Here is a 20,067-nt window from a genome sequence, read left to right as displayed (position 1 = left end):
GAGCTATCTCCAGCTGCAATATCAGGACGGCGTGCCTAGATGGCTTCACAACCCTACAGCAGTATCAGCAGAAGTAACCTGTGGAACTTCCTGGACTTCAGTGTGGCAATGGAGCACCCTGCATTACAGGATCTGTGCAGTGCGAGATCCCCTTATAGACGGCATCCTATGGAGATACCTGGGACACCTGCCAGCTATTAGAGACTCTTGTCCACAATGGTCGGGTGAACAGAGCAGTGGTCCTATGATTGTCTATATCGTTGCACAATACTTCTGTCCTGACCTGCAGATGAGCTTTACCCACTATCCTAGTTAAATAAACTTTACGCTGGGTTACCCTTGCTTATACGGCTTGGCCCGAAGCTGAAAACCTAAACGAATTACTGACTACTTGTGGCTATATGCCATCCTTTATACAGTGTTTATCATCAGTGGAATAAGAGTCAACTAAGTTAACCCAGTGGTATCACTCTTTATAGGGTCTACTTTTCAAGTGTGTGAATTCCCAATAAATTACTCCCTTATCCCCTAGCTGGGTGCTTGATGGTAAATAGTGATGGGATATGCACGTTTAGTGATGGTGCTAGTCACCATGACTTACGTGCCTATCTAATCGCATATTTACTTGGGTGTATATGGGGTGTGTGTGTGCCTGATGTATATGTGACGCAGCTGCTTTTATATAGACAACATTGTCTTATTTAATATTAGTCTAGGTGTTGGCAGTGGGTATCTAGTTTTTGTATTTTTTTTCATTAATTGTGCAATAATAAAGTTCCCTTGATAAGCAGCCTGGCCCGCCCGTGACTTCCTTTCTCGGGGGGGGGTGGGGGGGTCTTCTTTGCCCCTGCTCTATTTTTTCTTATCCTAATGTCAGCAAACTTTTTTCCCTCTCATGTCCTGTTGAAGTCCAGTTATGGAATACCCGAGGGTAGGGTTCTCTGTCTTTTATTCTGAGGTAGAAGGTGGTCCTCAGGCATCAAGTGGGCAGAGTTGTTTAAGGCTGCAGATACAACAGCAGAGTTGAAATTAGATAAACTAGCTAAGGCTACATCCAGTTTGTAGTGTCGCCCAAAGGTAGACTCAGAACTCCAGCTGGCTGCCTTGCAGAAATCAAATGCCAAAACCTTTCCGTGGGTTACCCATGATGCCGCAACCCCACTGTTGCTGACATGAGGATAAGCCAGGAAGGGGAAATTATGGTAAATATCAGGTAACAATTTCCTTATTACTTACACCTAGCAGGGCACTACCTTCAAATGTGATTGACCAAGGGGAAAGTGTCTGTCCCCCCGTGCTACCACTATAAATTAGATAGCAACAAAATCAACAGTATTATTCACCTAGAGCTTGTTTTTAACAAGCTGGGTGCTGAATTTATAGCTTTGTCCCGCCAATGGGCTAAAACGATACTGCCTAAACAATAAAGTTTTTTTCTGTTTTCTCCCTTTCTATTTTTTTAGCAAATAGCCAAACCTTTTGTATGCCATTTTATTTCTTGTTTTTTTTTTTTGTAATTACTTTTGCATATATCTCTATGTACTGCCTACCTAGGGATATTGCATAAACAAATTACTAATTTGGCCTTTTGTGTGCTAAGCAAAGAATTCATCACTCCTAAAGAGACAGTATTATTGCATTACCAAGTACCTGTATGCTCTGTTGTGAATTCACTGCTAATTTGTGTGAGATTGAATCTTATGGCTGCACCCTCATGCTCTCTGTAATTGCAACAATTGGCTAACAGGAGATGGAAAATCTGATTGCATGCTGATTAGTGTATTTCTGTGGATGTTATCATTTCTGCCAAAGGCAAGAAGAGGTCTTTTTACCAGCAATAGGAATCTGTATCTATGTGAGTCTCCCTCTAGTGGTGGCTGATGAGAATGCAGGGTATGACAACCAGTGCCTGGGTGTGCTTGCTGTAGTTTTCAATCACTACATATTCTGGATCAGGGAACTGTGTGTTCTCATAATAATTTGCCAGGATGCTGGTTGATTTCCAAGACTGTGGGGAGCATGGTGAAACCATGTGCATCGTCTGACTTTCCTAATTTCTGTGCCCTGATTTATGAAAATTAAAAGGCTTTATCTGTACTATAAAGCAGGGCTTCTGGGTGTACATTTGGCCACCAGGGCATAAAAGGAATATTTGCATGACTCTGCCCACTAGCCTGAAAAGGGAATAAACTATTTTTTGGGGTTCTGCCATGGAAGTGAAACACTCACATACCTTCTGTTTTAGGAAGGTTCTACTATGTTTCTCATTAGTTAAAGCTTTTTTGGCTGTACTTCTCCTATGGATCACAGGAATGCAGTTTGTTCCTGTGACCTGTTTCCAGCCAACAACGTGCTAAAGCCCATTGTCGGCTGCTGTCACAAAGCCAGTCCAGCCTCTGAAACGATCCCGACCAACCAAAAGCCCGGCCCAGCACCTGGCTCAGCCTCTCCGTGATCCGAGAGCCCGAGCTAGCCCCTCCCACCCCCTCCACAGCCCATCACTCCAGTGAGTGCTGGAGGGGCAGAGAAGAGAGCCAAAGACTGACAGCCCCAGCTCCATGCTCGGCAGAGGGGTAGAACTGAGAAATCAAGGTGTTTGATCGCTCAGTTCTCTCTGCAGAGCCGGTAGCAGACAGATGCAGCATTGTTCCGATTCCATCTAGGTGAGTATAAGGTTTTGTATTTTTTTTTTTTCGGCAAAGCCCATACTTCTCTTTTAAATGTGTGTGTGAGGGTAGGCTTTTTGGTCTCTTTAGCCTACCTCACCATAACCAGTATGGTTGTTTAATTGCTTAAAAGAAAGAGACATTGCGCAGTATAGAATCACAAGACAAGTCTTTGGTCCAATCCATAATCACTTTGAAAACCCTGCTAAATCTCACTGTACTGTATTACATATACGCTAATTAATGAGAAAGGTAAATCAATTTACAAATTATCCTAACGGACACAGATGGTCAGATCTCTAGACATACATTTTCGGGTATGCACACCCGTCTGAGCAATTATGGTGGAATCACAAGCTCTCTGTTGAATTTTGAATGTATGTTATATTATGGGGAATGCAGTTAAGATGGGATGTACTGGAACCAAGAAAAATTAAGGAGAGCTCTCATCACTACTGAATTCAAAAAGACATGTAAGATGCTAGTAGGCTCAGCCCACTAGTTTTTTGACCTTGTAAACATCAGTGCTGCACATTAATGAATTATATTAGATGTGTCCACAACCCAAAAGGGTATAGAGAATTACTCAAAACAGTAATATCTGTTGCCATATGTGCAACATAGGTGGTATACTTTATCTCTTACCACAGTATCTCATATCACTAGATCCTGTCTTCTCTTTCATCCAAGCTGCTGCAGAGACAAAAGCAACATTAAAGCATAAGTCAGGACAAAGTAATTAAAATATATGCTGTATTTCTCTACAATATATGCGCATGCCCATATTTTATCCCTTTAAAGTGCATAAAATCTGTCGATCTTACAGAAATGCACTCAGCTCCTAATTCCTGTTGTAGGATAACAACACACAGAATTTTGAGTACCTAGTGGTATCAGCCCTGCCCAATTTTGGTTTGCTTAAAGTGATATCAGACCCTCATTTTTAAGCTCTTGCAACAGCTGATATAATCATTTATTTAGTGGGCTGCTTCTTTATCTTTCATTCCTTAAATACTTTCCTGTTTAAGCTGGTGCCATGACTGCTGCCCCATGTTTCCTATTTCAGGGTGGATTCTTTCTTTTGGAGTATCTTATGGAGCCTCCCTACATTTTGTGTATCAATAGAAACACACAGCCACATATGCTAGGATAGCAAATCACTCCTCCCCACCTCCTTCTCCAAGCTAACAAACAGCAGACTTGAGACTGTACTGTCCACTGTTAACTCTTTCCTTTGAAGACCAGAGGTTCAGGGAAGCAGCATTGAGAGAGAGCCAGCAGCATTGAAAAGCATCGTAAACTTCAAGTGCTAGGATAAGAATCTCAAAAAACCGTTTATTGAGAAATGTTTATTTTATTGTGCTCAATATGTTAAAATAAAAACTGTTGAGGGTATAATACCTTAACTACTCAACACTGCCACAGTCCTATCTCCACATAGACAATGAATATTCTGTAGAAGTTCTATGAGGGCTGCATCGTCTCTTTGCGATAACTAGCTTTAAATATCTGAAGTGACCAGCAAAATTCTTTAAATGGTATATTTAACCATTAGTTGGTGTTATAAATGGGCCATGATGAAGGCCAGTAGGAAGGGTGCACAGTTTTGAAATTATTGTGACCCAATCCTACCCTATCATTGGTAGTTCACCGTGAGCTGCCATTGAAAGGTTGGTCACAGTTCTGGAGGTGCCAATGGAGCTCCCAGGCTCCAACCACGCATATGCCCTCCATATTGCTGTCAAAAAGAGGTTAACAGCCCAAAAGTTAGAAATTAGGAGAAGTTTGTTGTTGGGATTTACATGCACTTTACATGCACTTTAAGATAGGTGAAAAGAATTCTAGCGTCAATCGTGTAACATATGGTTTCCAATGTTATTGATTTACCTGACTTCCATATGTCCAGGTGAGCATACAAGACATCCCCACACAGTGGAGACCTGTCTCGGAAACCATCTTCATTTACGGCACACAAGTCTCTTCCAGTCAGATCCTGAAAGCTACGACCCACTTGTGGAAGGCGGTACTGGTGCTCTGTCCATAGAATCCACTTCTGAACATTACCTGAGGACCATTCCATGGGATCTGATCAAACAAAAGAAAGCACTACGTTTAGGACAATAACCTTTTAGAACAACCCCATGAGTTATATTTAAAATAGGATTTCCATTTTATTGCCTGTAGCAAATTACTAAATACACAATTATTTGCATATATATATATATATATATATATATATATATATATATATATATATATATATATATAAAAACACAGCTCACAGGCACTGATACATAAATATTTTTTTAACTAGCTTGCGTTAAAATATTAAGTGGTTAAGCTTATGCAAAATCAAAACTATGAATGCAGGGCTGTTTATTTTAAGATCATGATACCCTAAGCACACGTAAGTGAAGGTTTCCTTTCATGCTTTTTTGTTTTGCAATTATGTTAAATGTTCTGAAAATGTAAATTAAATGCTTTTTTGAAAACGCCTTAAATTCTTATTTACATGTAGTGCTGCAATTGTACTATACAGTCCCATAATCAACATTTTTTTAAAGAATAGATGGCAGTAGAATAATCGTTTATTTTAGCTATTGCAAAGAATTAACGCTCAAACGCTAAACACACCTAGCATTACACATTTACACACATCAAGTGTTTTTTTCTGTCAAAAGCAGAAAAAGTATTTGCATTGGCTGTGAGGATTTTATTTCTGCCTCTTAACTCCTCTAAATGTCTATGTGTGAGTGGACACATAGGCCAACATGCAGGGGCATTTAGAGGCAGCAAAAAAAAAAAACAGACACCCCTAACAGCTAGGATAAAAATGTTGATTTCATTCCATCTCCGCCTTATCGGTGCATCAGGAGGAAGAACATTGATCCCCACACAAATTGTTGTTGACTTTATTATTTTGAGATTGGTATCGTGGGTATAACTTTTTCATGTATCTAATTTGTTTTGTTTATTTGTTCTGCTGACTGCAGTACGTTTGCATTGATGCTTAAAGGGATTGTAGAGGCAGAAGATTTTTTTTTATCTTAATGCATTCTATGCAAAAAAAAAAATGTATGTGTGCAGCAGTCCGCTTCAGCCCCCTAATACGTGGCGCTTCTGTCTTTTAAAATTGGTCAGCCAATCAGGAGAGAGGGGGCAGGACCAGGCCACGGCTCCATGTCTGAATTGACACAGGGAGCTGTGACACGGCTTATGTGCCCCATAGCAAGCTGCTTGCTGTGGGGGCACTGAACAGGAGGGAGGGGCCAGGAGCACTGAAGAGGAACCCAAGAAGAGGAGGATACAGGCTGCTCTGAGCAAAAACAACTGCATAGAGCAGGTACCTATAACATTTGTTATTTTTTTTTAAAACAAGACTTTACAATCACTTTAATCTATTCTTTGTAAAAGCTTCCAATAATATTTTGAAAGTTAAAAAAACATCCATCATTTTTCACTACTCATGTTTCTAGACTAGGTCCAGCAACTAGGACAAGTGCTAGGTTTCCTCCCCGGTGCCCTGGGCTAAAGACATATAAACTTTACCACTATGTGCTCCTGTCCCTGGACAGCTATGGGTTGTGTTATTTGCAGCTATACAGGAACACCTGCAGAGCAGCACAAAGCTGACAAACCCCACAAAAAAAAGGCTCCTGTTTGGCTCTGATGTGTCACATGACAAAGATGACAGGAAGACTGTGAAGTCTCCCTCTCACTTCACTCTGAATGCTGTTTCTCTTATATAATCTGGTAGCATTACTTGGTTGCAGTAATCTCCTTGCCTGTCTGCTGTGGCTTGCAGACAGCCATGAGAGATATGCTGGAGGGGGAGAATTTTGTTTAAAAGGTGGCTGAATGGGTGCTGAATGAGTACTTTGTGCATGGGGCCATATGTTAGATATGCCTGAATTTTGCACTCTGTAATGTGTTAAGCTGGCCATATCTGAATCAAATTTAATCCATGTAGGGGCAGGCAGATCGTACCCAAGTTATTGGTGACACACCAAGAAGAGGAGCCAGGAGCGCCAGCAGGGCGTCTGAGAAGAGGAAGCTCAGGGCTGCTTTGTTATAACATATTTGTTATTTAATAAAAAAAAGTTTACAATTTACACTTTAAACACTCATGCACTCTGTATACCAGGTTGCAATTACATACTCCTGACCCCTGCACTCTGTATGTTACAAATTCCTGGTCTTTGCCCTCTTTACATTACAAACTCCTGACCCCTACTATGTATGCTATATTGTACATTACAAACTCCTGTCTCCAACTATGTATGCTATATTGTACATTACAAACTCCTGACCCCTACTATGTATGTTATATTGTACATTACAAACTCCTGACCCCTACTATGTATGTTATATTGTACATTACAAACTCCTGACCCCTACTATGTATGCTATATTGTACAATACAAACTCCTGACCCCTACTATGTATGTTATATTGTACATTACAAACTCCTGACCCCTACTATGTATGCTATATTGTACATTACAAACTCCTGACCCCTACTATGTATGCTATATTGTACATTACAAACTCCTGACCCCTACTATGTGTGCAATATTGTACATTGCATACTCCTGACCCCTACTATCTATGCTATATTGTACATTACATACTCCTGACATTGGTGTTCATTGTCTCAAAATCTGCTGTTTTCTGATCTTCAGGGGGGACCCATCCAAGCCAGACCAATGTAACTATGCAATAAAATTCATCCATAAACTTAAAGAATATGTATATATTTATCAAATGAAAACAATGGCTAACCTGTGTGCAAACACTGATCTGAGCTAAAACGCATAGGTGCCAATGAGTTTCTGGTTGCCCTTAATATAAACCGGTGCTTTGTTCATGCAGGGTAAGGTAACAGGTTCACTTTTTAAATGTCTTTTTCCCAGCAGTATTACTCTTTCTTTGCCCCCTATCACTCCTTTTAACTGCAAGTAGCTGGCATAGCTTTTCGTGTAAACGACGTGTCACTTAATACTCAATAGGCATGTGACAGCACTGGTGATTGGTGATCAATTTTTGGAAGTATTGGGCATTTATCAAACAGAGCGGCAGGGAAGTAAAGAAACTAAGTACTGTATGTGTTGCTGAGGAGAGGCAGGCAATTCAAAAAATTCTGTTTTGCCCTCCATGGAAGCAGGTTGATCAAAACCACATACTGTAAATGAGTAAATACAACCTTGATCTACCACAACCTTATGACTCTACTTTTGCATTATAGATGGCCTGATCTTTGGCAGGTTAGTTTTAAACAATTTTGTTCAAGAAGATGCCTATGAAGGGCTTCATAATTGAACGGTCTTTGTAAATTTTTCTAAAGGCAGTTTTTCTCTACTTTGTGTGGCCCTCTGACAACTTTTTCCCTTTACTAAAATAGGCCTAGCTTCCCAATTGCAAATATTACACACATGAAATTCCTCCCAAAAGGGCTATATGAGCTCTATGTTGTTGTTGATATATGTTCAATTACATGCTGGCCTCTTTAATCCCCCAGTTTTATCATACATTTACCAGGTTTTCTCAGTTCTGTCAAACTCAGTTATGCATTCTGAGTACATTCAAGAGGTTTGAATGTAAGATTTTTTTTTTTATTGCATTGCTAAGTGCTTTGAATGTATGGTCTGAAAATGTCATAACTAAAAATCATAAAACCGTTTAAAACTAACTTGATTAATTGTGTTAACACCTAGGTCTCATAGGCTTCCCCTAGTTTTAATCACTAACTTAGTTGAAATTTTCGGCAATTATTTTTTATAAATTAAGACTTGTTAACAATGTACCAGTGCATTGTTATTATTAATATCATTCACAGTAAATAGTGATATTGTGTGATATTATACAAAAATTGTATACAAAATGTAAGTATCTATTAGGTTCATGTAAACGGCCATTGTTGTCATATGTAACATGCAGCAAAAGGCTGTATTTTACTCGCAATGTAAACATACCTTAAAGAGGAAGTAAACTTCCTCTGCTGAGATTTACCTATAGGTAAGCCTATAATAAGGCTTTCCTATAGGTAGTGCAAATACAGTGCCTTGAAAAAAGGATTTATACCTCTTACATTTTTTCCACATTTTGCCATGTTACAACCAAAAACGTGAATGTATTTTATTGAGCTTTTATGTGATAGACCAACACACAATGTGACACGATTGTAAAGTGGAAGGAAAATGATAAATGGTGTTTAAATTTTTTACAAATACATTTCTGAAAAGTGTGGAGTGCATTTGTATTCAGGCCCCCCCCCCCCCCCCCGAGTCAATACTTTGTAAAACCGCCTTTCACTGCAATTACAGCTGCAAGCTTTTTTGGGTATGTCTCTACTAGTTTTACACATCTAGAAAGTGAGATTTTTGCCCCTTTTTCTTTGCAAAATAGCTCATGCTCTGTCAGATTGGATGGAGAGTGTCTGTGAACAGCAATTTTCAAGTCTTGCCACGGATTCTCAATTGGATTTAGGTCTGGCCTTTGACTGGGCCATTCTAGCACATGAATATGCTTTGGTCTAAACCATTGCATTGTAGCTCTGGCTCCATGTTTAGGGTCATCGTCCTGCTGGAAGGTGAACCTCCACCCCAGTCTCAAGTGTTTTGCAGACTCTAACAGGTTTTCTTCTAAGATTGCCCTATATTTGTCTCCATCCATCTTCCCATCCACTCTGAGCAGCTTCCCTGTCCCTGCTGAAGAAAAGCATCCACCCAACCTGATGCTGCCACCACCATGTTTCACGGTGGGGATGGTGTGTTCAGGGTGTTGTGCAGTGTTAGCTTTCTGCCATATATAGTGTTTTGCTTTAAGGCAAAAAAGTTCAATTTTGGTCTCATTTGACCAGAGCACCTTCTTCCACGTTTGCTGTTTCCCCCACATGACTTCTCAAACAGGACTTCTTATGGTTTTCTTTCCACAATGGCTTTCTTCTTGCCACTCTTCCATAAATACCAGATTTGTGGAGTGCAGGACTAATAGTTGTCTTGTGGACAGATTCTCCCACCTGAGCTGTGGATCTCTGCAGCTCCTCCAAAGTTATCATGGGCCTCTTGGCTACTTCTCTAACTAATGCTTTCCTTGCCCGGCCTGTCAGTTTAGGTGGAAGGCAATGTCTTGGTAGGTTTGCAGTTGTGCCATACTCTCCATTTTCAGATGATGGATTGAACAGTGCTTCATAAGATGTTCAAAGCTCGGGATATTTTTTTTAAACTTCCCCACAACGTCATCCCTGACCTGTCTGGTGTGTTCCTTGGCCTTCGTGATGCTGTTTGTTCACTAACGTTCTCTAACAAACCTCAGAGGGCTTCACAGAACAGTTGTATTTATACTGAGGTAAAATACACACAGGTGGACACTATTTACTAATTAGTTGACTTCTTAAGGCAATTGATTCAATTAGATTTTAGTTAGGGGTATCAGAGTAAAACGGGCTGAATACAAATACATGCCACACTTTTCAGATATTTATTTGTAAAAAAATGTGAAAACCATTTATCATTTTCCTTCCATTTCACAATTATGTGCCACTTTGTGTTGGTCTATTACATAAAATGTCAATAAAATAAATTTACGTTTTTGGTTGTAACATGAAAAAATTTGGAAAATTTCAAGGGGTATGAGTACTTTTTCAAGGCACTGTATCTCCTTAATGTGTACTGTTTAGGAGATATTTACATTATATGCAGCCTGTTACATCACTGGTGCATGTACGCTGAAGGAATGTCCATCCGTGCCGTTCCTTATGAGCCCTGTGTCGTGTATGGTGGCTCCCTGAAGCAAGGTGGGTGAAAATGAAAGTGGCTGCAGCACTGACATCGCAACGCTCGTACAGCTTCGTTTTAAGGTATGTTTCACATAATGTGCTAGTATGTGATGCATACTAACACATTATGAAAAATTAAAAACTTATGGTATGCAACCGCTTTAATAGGAAATGGGGGACAGCATGGGGTTAGCACTTTGCCCTGGCAGCACCAGGGTCGTCAGTTCAAGGTTAATTGACTCCTGTCCATATTGGCCCTAGTATATGTATGAATGTGGGTTAGGGACCTTAGATTGTAAGCTCTTGAGGGCAAGGATTGATATGAATGCACAATATATACAAATATATGTATAGTGCGGCATAAATTGCTGGTGCTATATAAATACTTATAATAATAGGATCTGCTAATGCAAAGTGGGTCAAATCTAGCCCCAGAAGCTTTCACTCACACTCCACTGTTAATAGTTGAACTGAACTGTTTGTCCTCAAAAAAAATTTGTAATTGTTAATTGTGCCTAAAAAGTACCCTCAAAAATGTACCAATTCCTTGGAATTCCTCATGAAGTGCAATTCCTGATATTTGAGGGTGCTTAGGACCTCCTGTGCCTGAAGCCTCATCATCAGCTTACGTTCATTTATGTAAAACCTTTATCCCAAAAGAGAGAAAAAACTGTTGCAGTGGCTGCTTAAAAGAAGTGTTATCTGGAGTTTGGCTTTAGTTAGTCAAGTCCATATAAATCTGTTGGTGTATCTAAAGCCTCGTACACATGCTTAGATTTTTGGACGCCCGAGCGCCCGTTTTTTGTGGCACGCTAGTCTCATGTCGAAAGTGAAGAGGTTACTCACAATACGAAAATTTTCGTACGACAGAATACAACGTAAGTGACGTCATGTGTTGAATAGTTTGAATAGTTTTTTATGTATTCTTTTGTTTCTGAGCATGCGTAGTCCTGCTCTTACGATTTCTTTTCATACGAAAACCATTCTGATAAAATAAAAATCAGATGTTGAGTTCACATCCGACAAAAATTTAATAGTTTGAAAAAGCAAAATCAGCCATCGAAAGCACCATACTAACGATCTGAAAATCGTCAGACAGCTGGTCGTACAAATTTTTTCATCCAATTTTCGTGTCGTGTGTACAGGCCTTAATACTACCCTCTCCAAAGACTGACACGGCTGCTGTCCAAAGGTGCCTCCATTACTGCTTCATCCAGAGTGTAGACTCGCTAAAGCCTTTTTCACACAAGTGGCTGGAGGGCAATAAATATAGGAGGCTTAGTCATGGTTTTACCGCCCTCTGGCCACCCACATAAAATGTAAAATACAGCCAGAGGAGGCTGTTCACTTGTCACAGCTGCAATGGTTTCTGTCAGAGTTGCAAGAAATGTAACGCATACTGAGTTGACAGGCACTACCACCTGTCAAACTCGGCCATTCAAGTCAATGGGGCCGCGCCACAACCATGAGCCTAATGCTTGGCTCCCAGTTGCGGCACATGGCCCAATTTTAATCCAGAATGCGTGTTACTGGCCAGATCACCATATAAAAATTGGTAAGCTGAGATACATTATATTTCCGTTTTTGATTAAATACAGATTTAAAGCACTACTGCCTTTGACTGTTATGCCGCGTACACATGATCGGAATTTTGGTCGGAAAACGCTCTGATGGTTTTCCCAACGGAATTCCGACGGGATTTCACTCAAGCTGTTTTGCATACACACCGTCACACCAAATTCCAATCGTCAAGAACGTGGTGACGTACAACACGTACGACGGGACTAGAAAAAGGAAGTTCAATACCCAGTAGCCAATAGCTTCCATCACGTAGTTGAATCTGAGCAGGTGTGAGTTTTTGTGCGTCAGAATTTCATACACACGATCGGAATTTCCGATATAAACTTTTTCCGTCTGAAAAATTGAGAACCTGCTCTCAATCTTTTGCTGGCGGAAATTCGGCCAGCAAAATTCCGATGGCGCATACACACGGTCGCATTTTCCGATGAAAAGCTCTCATCGGTCTTTTCCTGGCCAAAATTCCGACCACGTATACGCGGCAATAGTATTGTGCCTCTTGCTGTTGTTCTTCATAGAGGCTCTGAAATGAAGAAGCAAGACACTGCCTCGATCAAAATGTCTGCCTCTATACAGAGACACAATCGGTATTGGGGAAAATATGAGCTGCAGGGTGACCCCAGGCAATACTGGTGACTAGTTACTTGCCCAGTGCCTGCTTTTTTCCTGGCACAAGTCCTAGAGATCAGTTTCTTTTCAGGTAAATGAGAATCTGCTGACCTGTGTTTGGTACGTGTTTGAAAGACACGTCAAATGTAAGAAAGCAACGCCCATCTCCATAAGCCTTTACAGTGCAATCAGACAGGTCACAAAGGGAAGTAAAAGTCATTTTAATCCTGTATATAAATGTAAAAAAAGAATAAATAATATATCCAAACACACACAGCTGCTTAATTACATACATATTAACATTAGCCTATTACTTTCTCACCCCACCTAGAAAAACTTGCTTTCCCACTTAACTGCTTTGAATATTCTGTGTCTGGAGGCAACAAAACAGTTTCTACCCCTGAGAAATAACTGAAATGTACTCATTTACCAGCAAAGTACATTTACTGGTGAGTGCAGTTGATATATACAAAGTGTGTATAAACATACTTCTTTGTAAAAAGTGTGTGATTTCAGTGTAAACATTTTATTTTACACTAGCAGAGTCCTCCATAACTGGAATGGCTGGAGATGCACTATAATAAACAATAATAAAGAAGTGACTTTGTGGGCAGTATATGTAATTTAGAGGGTATGACAGCAGGTAGCATGTACAGGAGAGGAGTGCAGGGGATATGACAGCAGGTAACATATACAGGAGAGGAGTGCAGGGGGTATGACAGCAGGTAGCATATACAGGAGAGGAGTGCAGGGGGTATGACAGCAGGTAGCATGTACAGGAGAGGAGTGCAGGGGATATGAAAGCAGGTAGCACGTGCAGGAGAGGAGTCCAGGGGGTATGACAGCAGGTAGCATGTGCAGGAGAGGAGAGCAGGGGGTATGACAGCAGGTAGCATGTACAGGAGAGGAGTCCAGAGGGTATGAGAGCAGGTAGCATGTGCAGGAGAGGAGAGCAGGGGGTATGACAGCAGGTAGCATGTACAGGAGAGGAGAGCAGGGGGTATGACAGCAGGTAGCATGTACAGGAGAGGAGTGCAGGGGATATCACAGCAGGTAGCATATGCAGGAGAGGAGTGCAGGGGAGATCACAGCAGGTAGCATGTGCAGGAGAGCAGGGGGTATGACAGCAGGTAGTATGTGCAGGAGAGGAGAGCAGGGGGTATGACAGCAAGTAGCATGTACAGGAGGGGATATGACAGCACTTAGCATGTGCAGGGGAGGAGAGCAGGGGTATGACAGCAGGTAGCCTGTGCAGGAGAGGAGTGCAGGGGGTATGACAGCAGGTAGCATGTGCAGGAGGAAGCATGCGGTATGTATAAGGGAGCAGTGCAGGCAGTATGACAGCGGGCAGTATAGTCAGGATTGGAGGGTGTAACGGCAGGCAGTATAAACAGAAGAGGAGTGCAGAGGGTATAAAAGGGGGAAATATGTGCAGGAGAGAAGTGTGGTAAATGGGGGGAGTATGTGCAGGAGGATCTGACAGAAGACAGTGTGGCAGGAGGAGTGTGGAGGATATGACAGCAGACAGTATGTGCAGAAGAGACGTAAGCAGGAGTGGGCTGTACGTACATAAGAGGACCTGCACAAGCAGAGATGCATTGTCGGGAAGTGGAAAGAATCGTACATATTCCTAAGCTCTTGCAGTAGATTAATGTGCAGGGCAAGTGGAGGATAAGTAAATGCTTAGGGCCCCTACAGAAAAGTGAACTTGTTATTTTGGCAAGCATGGTTCACTTTGAAGAAGCTTTTAGCAGTGTTTCCTGGTATAGGGAAGCATGAGACCCATCTTTCATGTGACAGTCAAGTTCCTCCACCCCAAACTCGCTCATTCATGTCTTTATTGACCTTGCTTTGTGCACTGGTCCACATCATTTGGTGGGGGGGGGGGAATTATGGTGTGGATTTTTCTGCGCATCAGTGCACAAAGCAAGGTCCATAAAGACCTGGATGATCGAGTTTGGGGTGGAGGAACTTGACTGGCCTGCACAAAGTCCTGACCTCAACTCGATAGAGCACCTTCGGAGTGAATTAGAATTAGAGCGGAGACTCCGAGCCAGGAAACATTGTGCAACCCCAGTGCCTGACCTCATAAATGCGCTTCTGGAAGAACGGTCAAACATCCCCATAGACACACTCCTAAACCTCGTGGACAGCCTTCCCAGAGGAGTTGAAACTGTTATAGCTGCAAAGGGTGGGCCAACTCAGTATTGAACTCTGTGGACTAAGACACCATTAAGGTTCATGTAAAGGCAGGTGTCACAATACTTTTGACAATATAGTGTAAGTATCAATGGATCTGAAGGATTTACTCAGAAATGGTCAAAATGCCTCTTTACCGTTACAGTCAACTCCCATTAACCCACATACTCAGCCCTTTTGCACAAAAGCTAAATCATAATTTAAAGGGAATGCTTAGTTTATTATATTTATTGCTAAACAATCAGCTCCTACCTTGTCCGCCTCTAGACGATCCCTGAAAACTCACTTATTGAGGAAAGCCTACCCCACCTCCACCTAAGAACTGTCCCCGAGTCACCTCCATCAGATCATCCCCCGCAGCTATAACCTTTTGTACCAATTCCCCCTCCCTTTAGATTGTAAGGCTCCAGGAGCAAGGCTCTCCTATTACTTCTGTATTGAACTGTATTGTAATTGTACTGCCCCCCCTCCTATATTGTACAGCTATGCATAAACTGTTGGCGCTATATAAATCCTGTAAAATAATAATATTAATATAAAAAAAATTGCATATTAACATTTTATTCTTTGCAGCCAAAAAGGGGAGCTATAAGCTGTTTTTACATAATTATTAGGTTAAGCTTTACTGCTTTGCTGAAAAAACCCAAAAACATGTATAGGGTTCAATAGCTCAAGCTTAAATTTCACACATGAATGAGTGAATGAGTCAGTAGAGTTACTTTTGCCCCCCCCCCCCCTTTAGAGTTGCTGTCTTGCCAGTATTTGTACTGGCCTTGCTGGTAAAAATTGGATTTGTTACCAATGATATTAATAGGAAAGAGATTATAAGGCCATTTTTTTCCAAAGAGAAGGAGGTAACCTTCTCCATCCCTTCCCATCTCTTTTCAATCTGTACCGAATTTCAGATTGAAAGAGCTAGTCTGCACATGAACAGCATTTGCTGTGCGCGTTCAAAAACGGAATGCTCTATCACGGTGGTCTCCTAGGCCATTGAATCTGATCATACCGCCCTTTTGAACTGCATGCAGGTGCCAATGTATTGTTCATGGCACTCCAAGTGCAGATTGCAAACGCAGTGTGTTTGTGGGCACCAAGGTGCATAGTATGGTAGTACCATGTGGTTTCATGGTTTCTAAGGTTGAATAAAGACAGTCCATTCAGTTCAACCTGAGTGAATGTCTACAATTGCCCCTGTACATCGCACACTCACATCGGTCCCTACCCTCTAGGAGCCCACAATCTAAGGTCCCCATTTATGTACTAGGACCAATTTTGGACAGAGGTCAATTAACCTACCTGCATATCTTTGGATTGTGGGGGAAAACCGGAGTACCCGGAGGAAACCCATGCAGGCACAGGGAGAACATGCAAACTCCAGGCAGGTAGTGTCGTGGTTGGGATTCGAACCAGTGACGCTTTTTACTGCTAGGTGAGAGTGCTAACCACTACACCACTGTGCCACCCCTGGTTTGGTGCAGTACATTTCTAAAAGTAGTGCAAGCACTACTTTTCCTATGGTCCAGTGTGTTAGGCAGCCCATTCAAATGAATGAGCTGTTAAAATACACAGCGCTGGAACACGCGGGCATCGCATGGTCCTGGTGTGAATCACTCCTTCTGAATTGTTTATTTGTAAAATATTTATTAACTTGATCAACATACTTTTTTGTTTGTACAAATAAAATGTCTTATGGGTATGGTAATCCCCGATTAATTTCATTTTATTTTTGTATTAATTAAATGCAGCCCTCAACATTTTAACAGCTTTTTAATCTCATAAAGACTTATCCTAATAAGGTTGGCATCCCTCTTTACAGTGGAGGAGTGCTGTTAGGATTGGCTGAGCCCCTCTTTGTTTATATTCTGAGGGAAGGAGCCAATCAGGGTCTTGGATACCAACAGCTAGAAGGAGGAGGATGTACCTCTGAGGTGGAGAGCTCACCCTGGAGCCTGGGAGAAGGAATAGGTCTGGTGAAGGCCTAGGGCCTGAGTAGAGCAACATTAGCATAACATCACCCTTCCTGTACTTAGTGGAACAGGTTTTTTTTCAAGACATAGAAGGATGTTATACTGCACTTTACTGCCAATGTTATGGACAGCTGTATATGTTATTTGCACCAATGATATGACAAAAAGTTGATTTTCACTTTATATCACCTGTTCAAGTAAAATTGAAAGCAAATCAACGCATCGTTGTCTCAGCCGGTGAACAGAATTTCAGGGATATTGTGGGTTAACTTAGGCTACAATATGAAGAATTGTTTTCTAACTGTGCAAGCCTGGTCGGTTTGGGAGAAGGTGGTTAGGGGACAGAAATCACCCTCCTGATGGTGAGCGAGAACCCCCTCACATTATATGCGACAGGTGACCCAGGCTCCCGTGTGATATAGGCCTAAGATGTTTGCATGGATTCCCCAAGCCCTAACCTGGACCAGGACAAACTACAGGGCCCTACATGAGTGGTGATCTGGGGTATAAGGTGTTTTACAGGACTATGGGTCAGGAAGATGAGTCAGTGAGGACTTTTGCCACCACCTGTGCATGTGGACAACATGTGAGCTTGGGCACTGGAAACAATGGGTGGGTGAAGCTCTCTCTGTGAGTGAGGGCTCAGCTGCGCATGCTGGTCATGCATACTGAAAATGGGCAGCCTGCTCCCAAGTTTGTGCCATTTAGGTCCATTGTGGCTGCCTTTGGGTGCCTGTGCAATCGCCTTTAGAATTAACAACAACTTTGTAAGGCTATAGTCCATCTAAATCAGTGGTTCTCAACCCCCAACAGGCCATGTTTTGGGAATTTCTCTTAGATAAAATAGCTGTCCAAAATACCAAGCCATTGACTCTGATTTAAAGCACATGTGCAAGATAAAGGAAAACCTGAAAACATGGCCTGTTGGTACTTGAGGACTGAGGTTGAGAACCACTGATCTAAACAGTTTCATATGTTATCAGACAGGGCCTAGTGCTACATTGTTGGTAATAATACAAAAGGATATTTTAAAATCAAGCTGTCCATATATATATATATATATATATAAATCAACATGCAGAATGGGACCCAAACATGTCACATTAGATCCCTGCCATCACTTGTAAACAAAGGGCTCCATGGCTCCAACATATCAAATGAGAGCTGAAAAATAAATACAGGTGACAATAGGGAGCTACTGAGGCATATTCGATCCTGTCCTGTCTAAGTTTTGGTGCTGAATACACTGCCCACATAGCCAAGTGGTGGAATATATGAAATTCAGCAGTCTTATAGTGTTTATATATATATTATATATGGTGCTTGGAGGGCATTTTCTTTCTACAGCACATTTTTTTTTTACATTGATTGTTAACACAGGTGAATCATTATCTCCTACTAACCATGAGGCCAAGTTCACACTGGAACGACAAACGCTCCGACTTTGGGAGCTCATGTCACATGACGTGTGAAAATCAATGTTTCCCTATGAGAGCCGTCTTAACTGGTCCGACACAAGTCAGTCCGACTTTGAAAATGCTCCCTGTACTTCTTTGGTCCGACTTTGAACCTACTTCCATGTCCAAAACATCCGACATGGTGATTACAGCAGAAGTAAAATAAATTTATGTCACACTGGGATTATTTTGTCAGACTATCACAAAGTCAGATCAAAGTAGTATCCTGTTCATTCAAGTTGGGACCGATGTAGGACTGATGTCCCAGTACAAAGTAGGATGACAGTGGTGTAGTATCATTGTGAACCCAGCCTAAATGCAAGGGCATTTTTCCTCCCACTCACTCTGGGGCATTTTTTTCACCTATTGCCAGTTAAACAATGCTAATTTCTGCACTATACAAACTGTGCTGTATATAACATACTCCTTATCAGCCATGCCCCCTTACACCATGCTCAGTATTCAGCACTATGTAGTCATGTCTACTTTGGAGCACAGCGTACTACACACCATATATCCCTGTAAAATTCTGTCCCTCTTTTTTTTAATTATAAAATTAAGAGGTAAGGAAGCAACACTAGCATCAGAAAAGTTAAAAGGAGCATGCAGTATATACAGTGAAAGGGCTCGTGTTCTTTTTAACCATTCCTCTTTAGGTCATGCACACTGTTCAACTAAATGCATACCGTTCACTGCTTGCTGTAGTGGAGAAAATAAGCTGACCACCAGTGTTAGACACCATACACACTATGCAACTTTTGTTGTTTGATTTCCTTTAGATTTACTAAAACCATGTAGTGCAAGGGCCTGCCTGATTGCATACAAATTTAAACTCTTAAGGTTTGACCTCATATTATATGGTTTTGGTAAATCTGAAGGAACAATCTACAGAACACTGTATAGTGTGTATCCAGCTTTAAGGGGAAACTTGGCTATTGACCACCAACCTAAGACTGGCCATATATGGATCAGTTTTTTTTTTCAATCAGCCAACAAGCTATTTAAAAAAAACTGAGCGGATTCCCCCATCCACACAAGCAAAAGGGGTGAAGGAATCCTCCCCACTGTGTTATTGCATTCTGACAGTTTATTATGACAGTGGACTCCACCATTGTCTGAGTAAACTGATCAGCACTGCATCTGATTGATTGCAGTGCTGATCAAAGGAAAACTTTCCAACATGCCAGTTCAAAAGAAGTTGATCATTAGAATGGGAACAACCATAGATGGATTAAAATTAGGCCGGGTCTGCTGATTTGGCCGAACATCGATCAATCTATGGCCAGCTTAAGAATGCACTTCTATACTGGCTACCAAAGTAAAAGGGCACTTCATCACAGCATGGTCTGAGAGTCCTTCATGTGCCTTCTGGCAAACTCCAAGTAGGCTGTCATGTGCCTTTTACTGAGGAGCGGCTTCCATATGGCCACTCTACCATACAGGTCTGATTGGTGGAGTGCTGCAGAGATGGTTGTTCTTCTGGAAGGTTCTCCTCTCTCCACATAGAAACTCTGGAGCTCTTTCAGAGTGACAATCAAGTTAACAGTAAACTGATCGATCAGTTTGGCCAAGCAGCCCACCCTAGGAAGAGTCCTGGTGGTTCCAATCTTTTTCCATTTATGGATGATGGAGGCCACTGTGCTCATTGGGACCCTTCCCCAGATCTGTGCCTTGATACAATGCTGTCTCGGAGGTCTACAGACAATTCCTTGGACTTCATGGCTTGGTTTGTGCTCTGACATGCACTGTTAACTGTGGGACCTTATATAGAGAGGTGTGTGCCTTTCCAAATCATGTTCAATCAATTGAATTTA

The 20,067-nt window shown here is 41.5% G+C and overlaps 1 protein-coding gene across 2 annotated transcripts in view; it reads right to left on the bottom strand.

The window, feature by feature from the left end:
* SPDEF (SAM pointed domain containing ETS transcription factor) overlaps positions 1-20,067 on the bottom strand; it is a 41,040-nt gene that overhangs the window by 12,976 nt on the left and 7,997 nt on the right. For both annotated transcript variants that reach the window (XM_077481442.1, XM_077481443.1), the window contains 2 exons: positions 4,554-4,751; positions 3,312-3,359 (listed from right to left, as the gene is read on the bottom strand). In XM_077481442.1, coding sequence (XP_077337568.1) covers positions 3,312-3,359; positions 4,554-4,751 — 246 coding nt within the window. The remainder of the gene's footprint in view (positions 1-3,311; positions 3,360-4,553; positions 4,752-20,067) is intronic.

The sequence above is a fragment of the Lithobates pipiens genome, unplaced genomic scaffold (assembly GCF_037356315.1).
Source record: "Lithobates pipiens isolate NorthernLeopardFrog02 unplaced genomic scaffold, aLitPip1_a1.2 Scaffold_16, whole genome shotgun sequence".
Classification (NCBI taxonomy): domain Eukaryota; kingdom Metazoa; phylum Chordata; class Amphibia; order Anura; family Ranidae; genus Lithobates; species Lithobates pipiens.
Note: the sequence above shows the minus strand (reverse complement) of the source record. Positions and strands in the feature narration are given on the sequence as shown.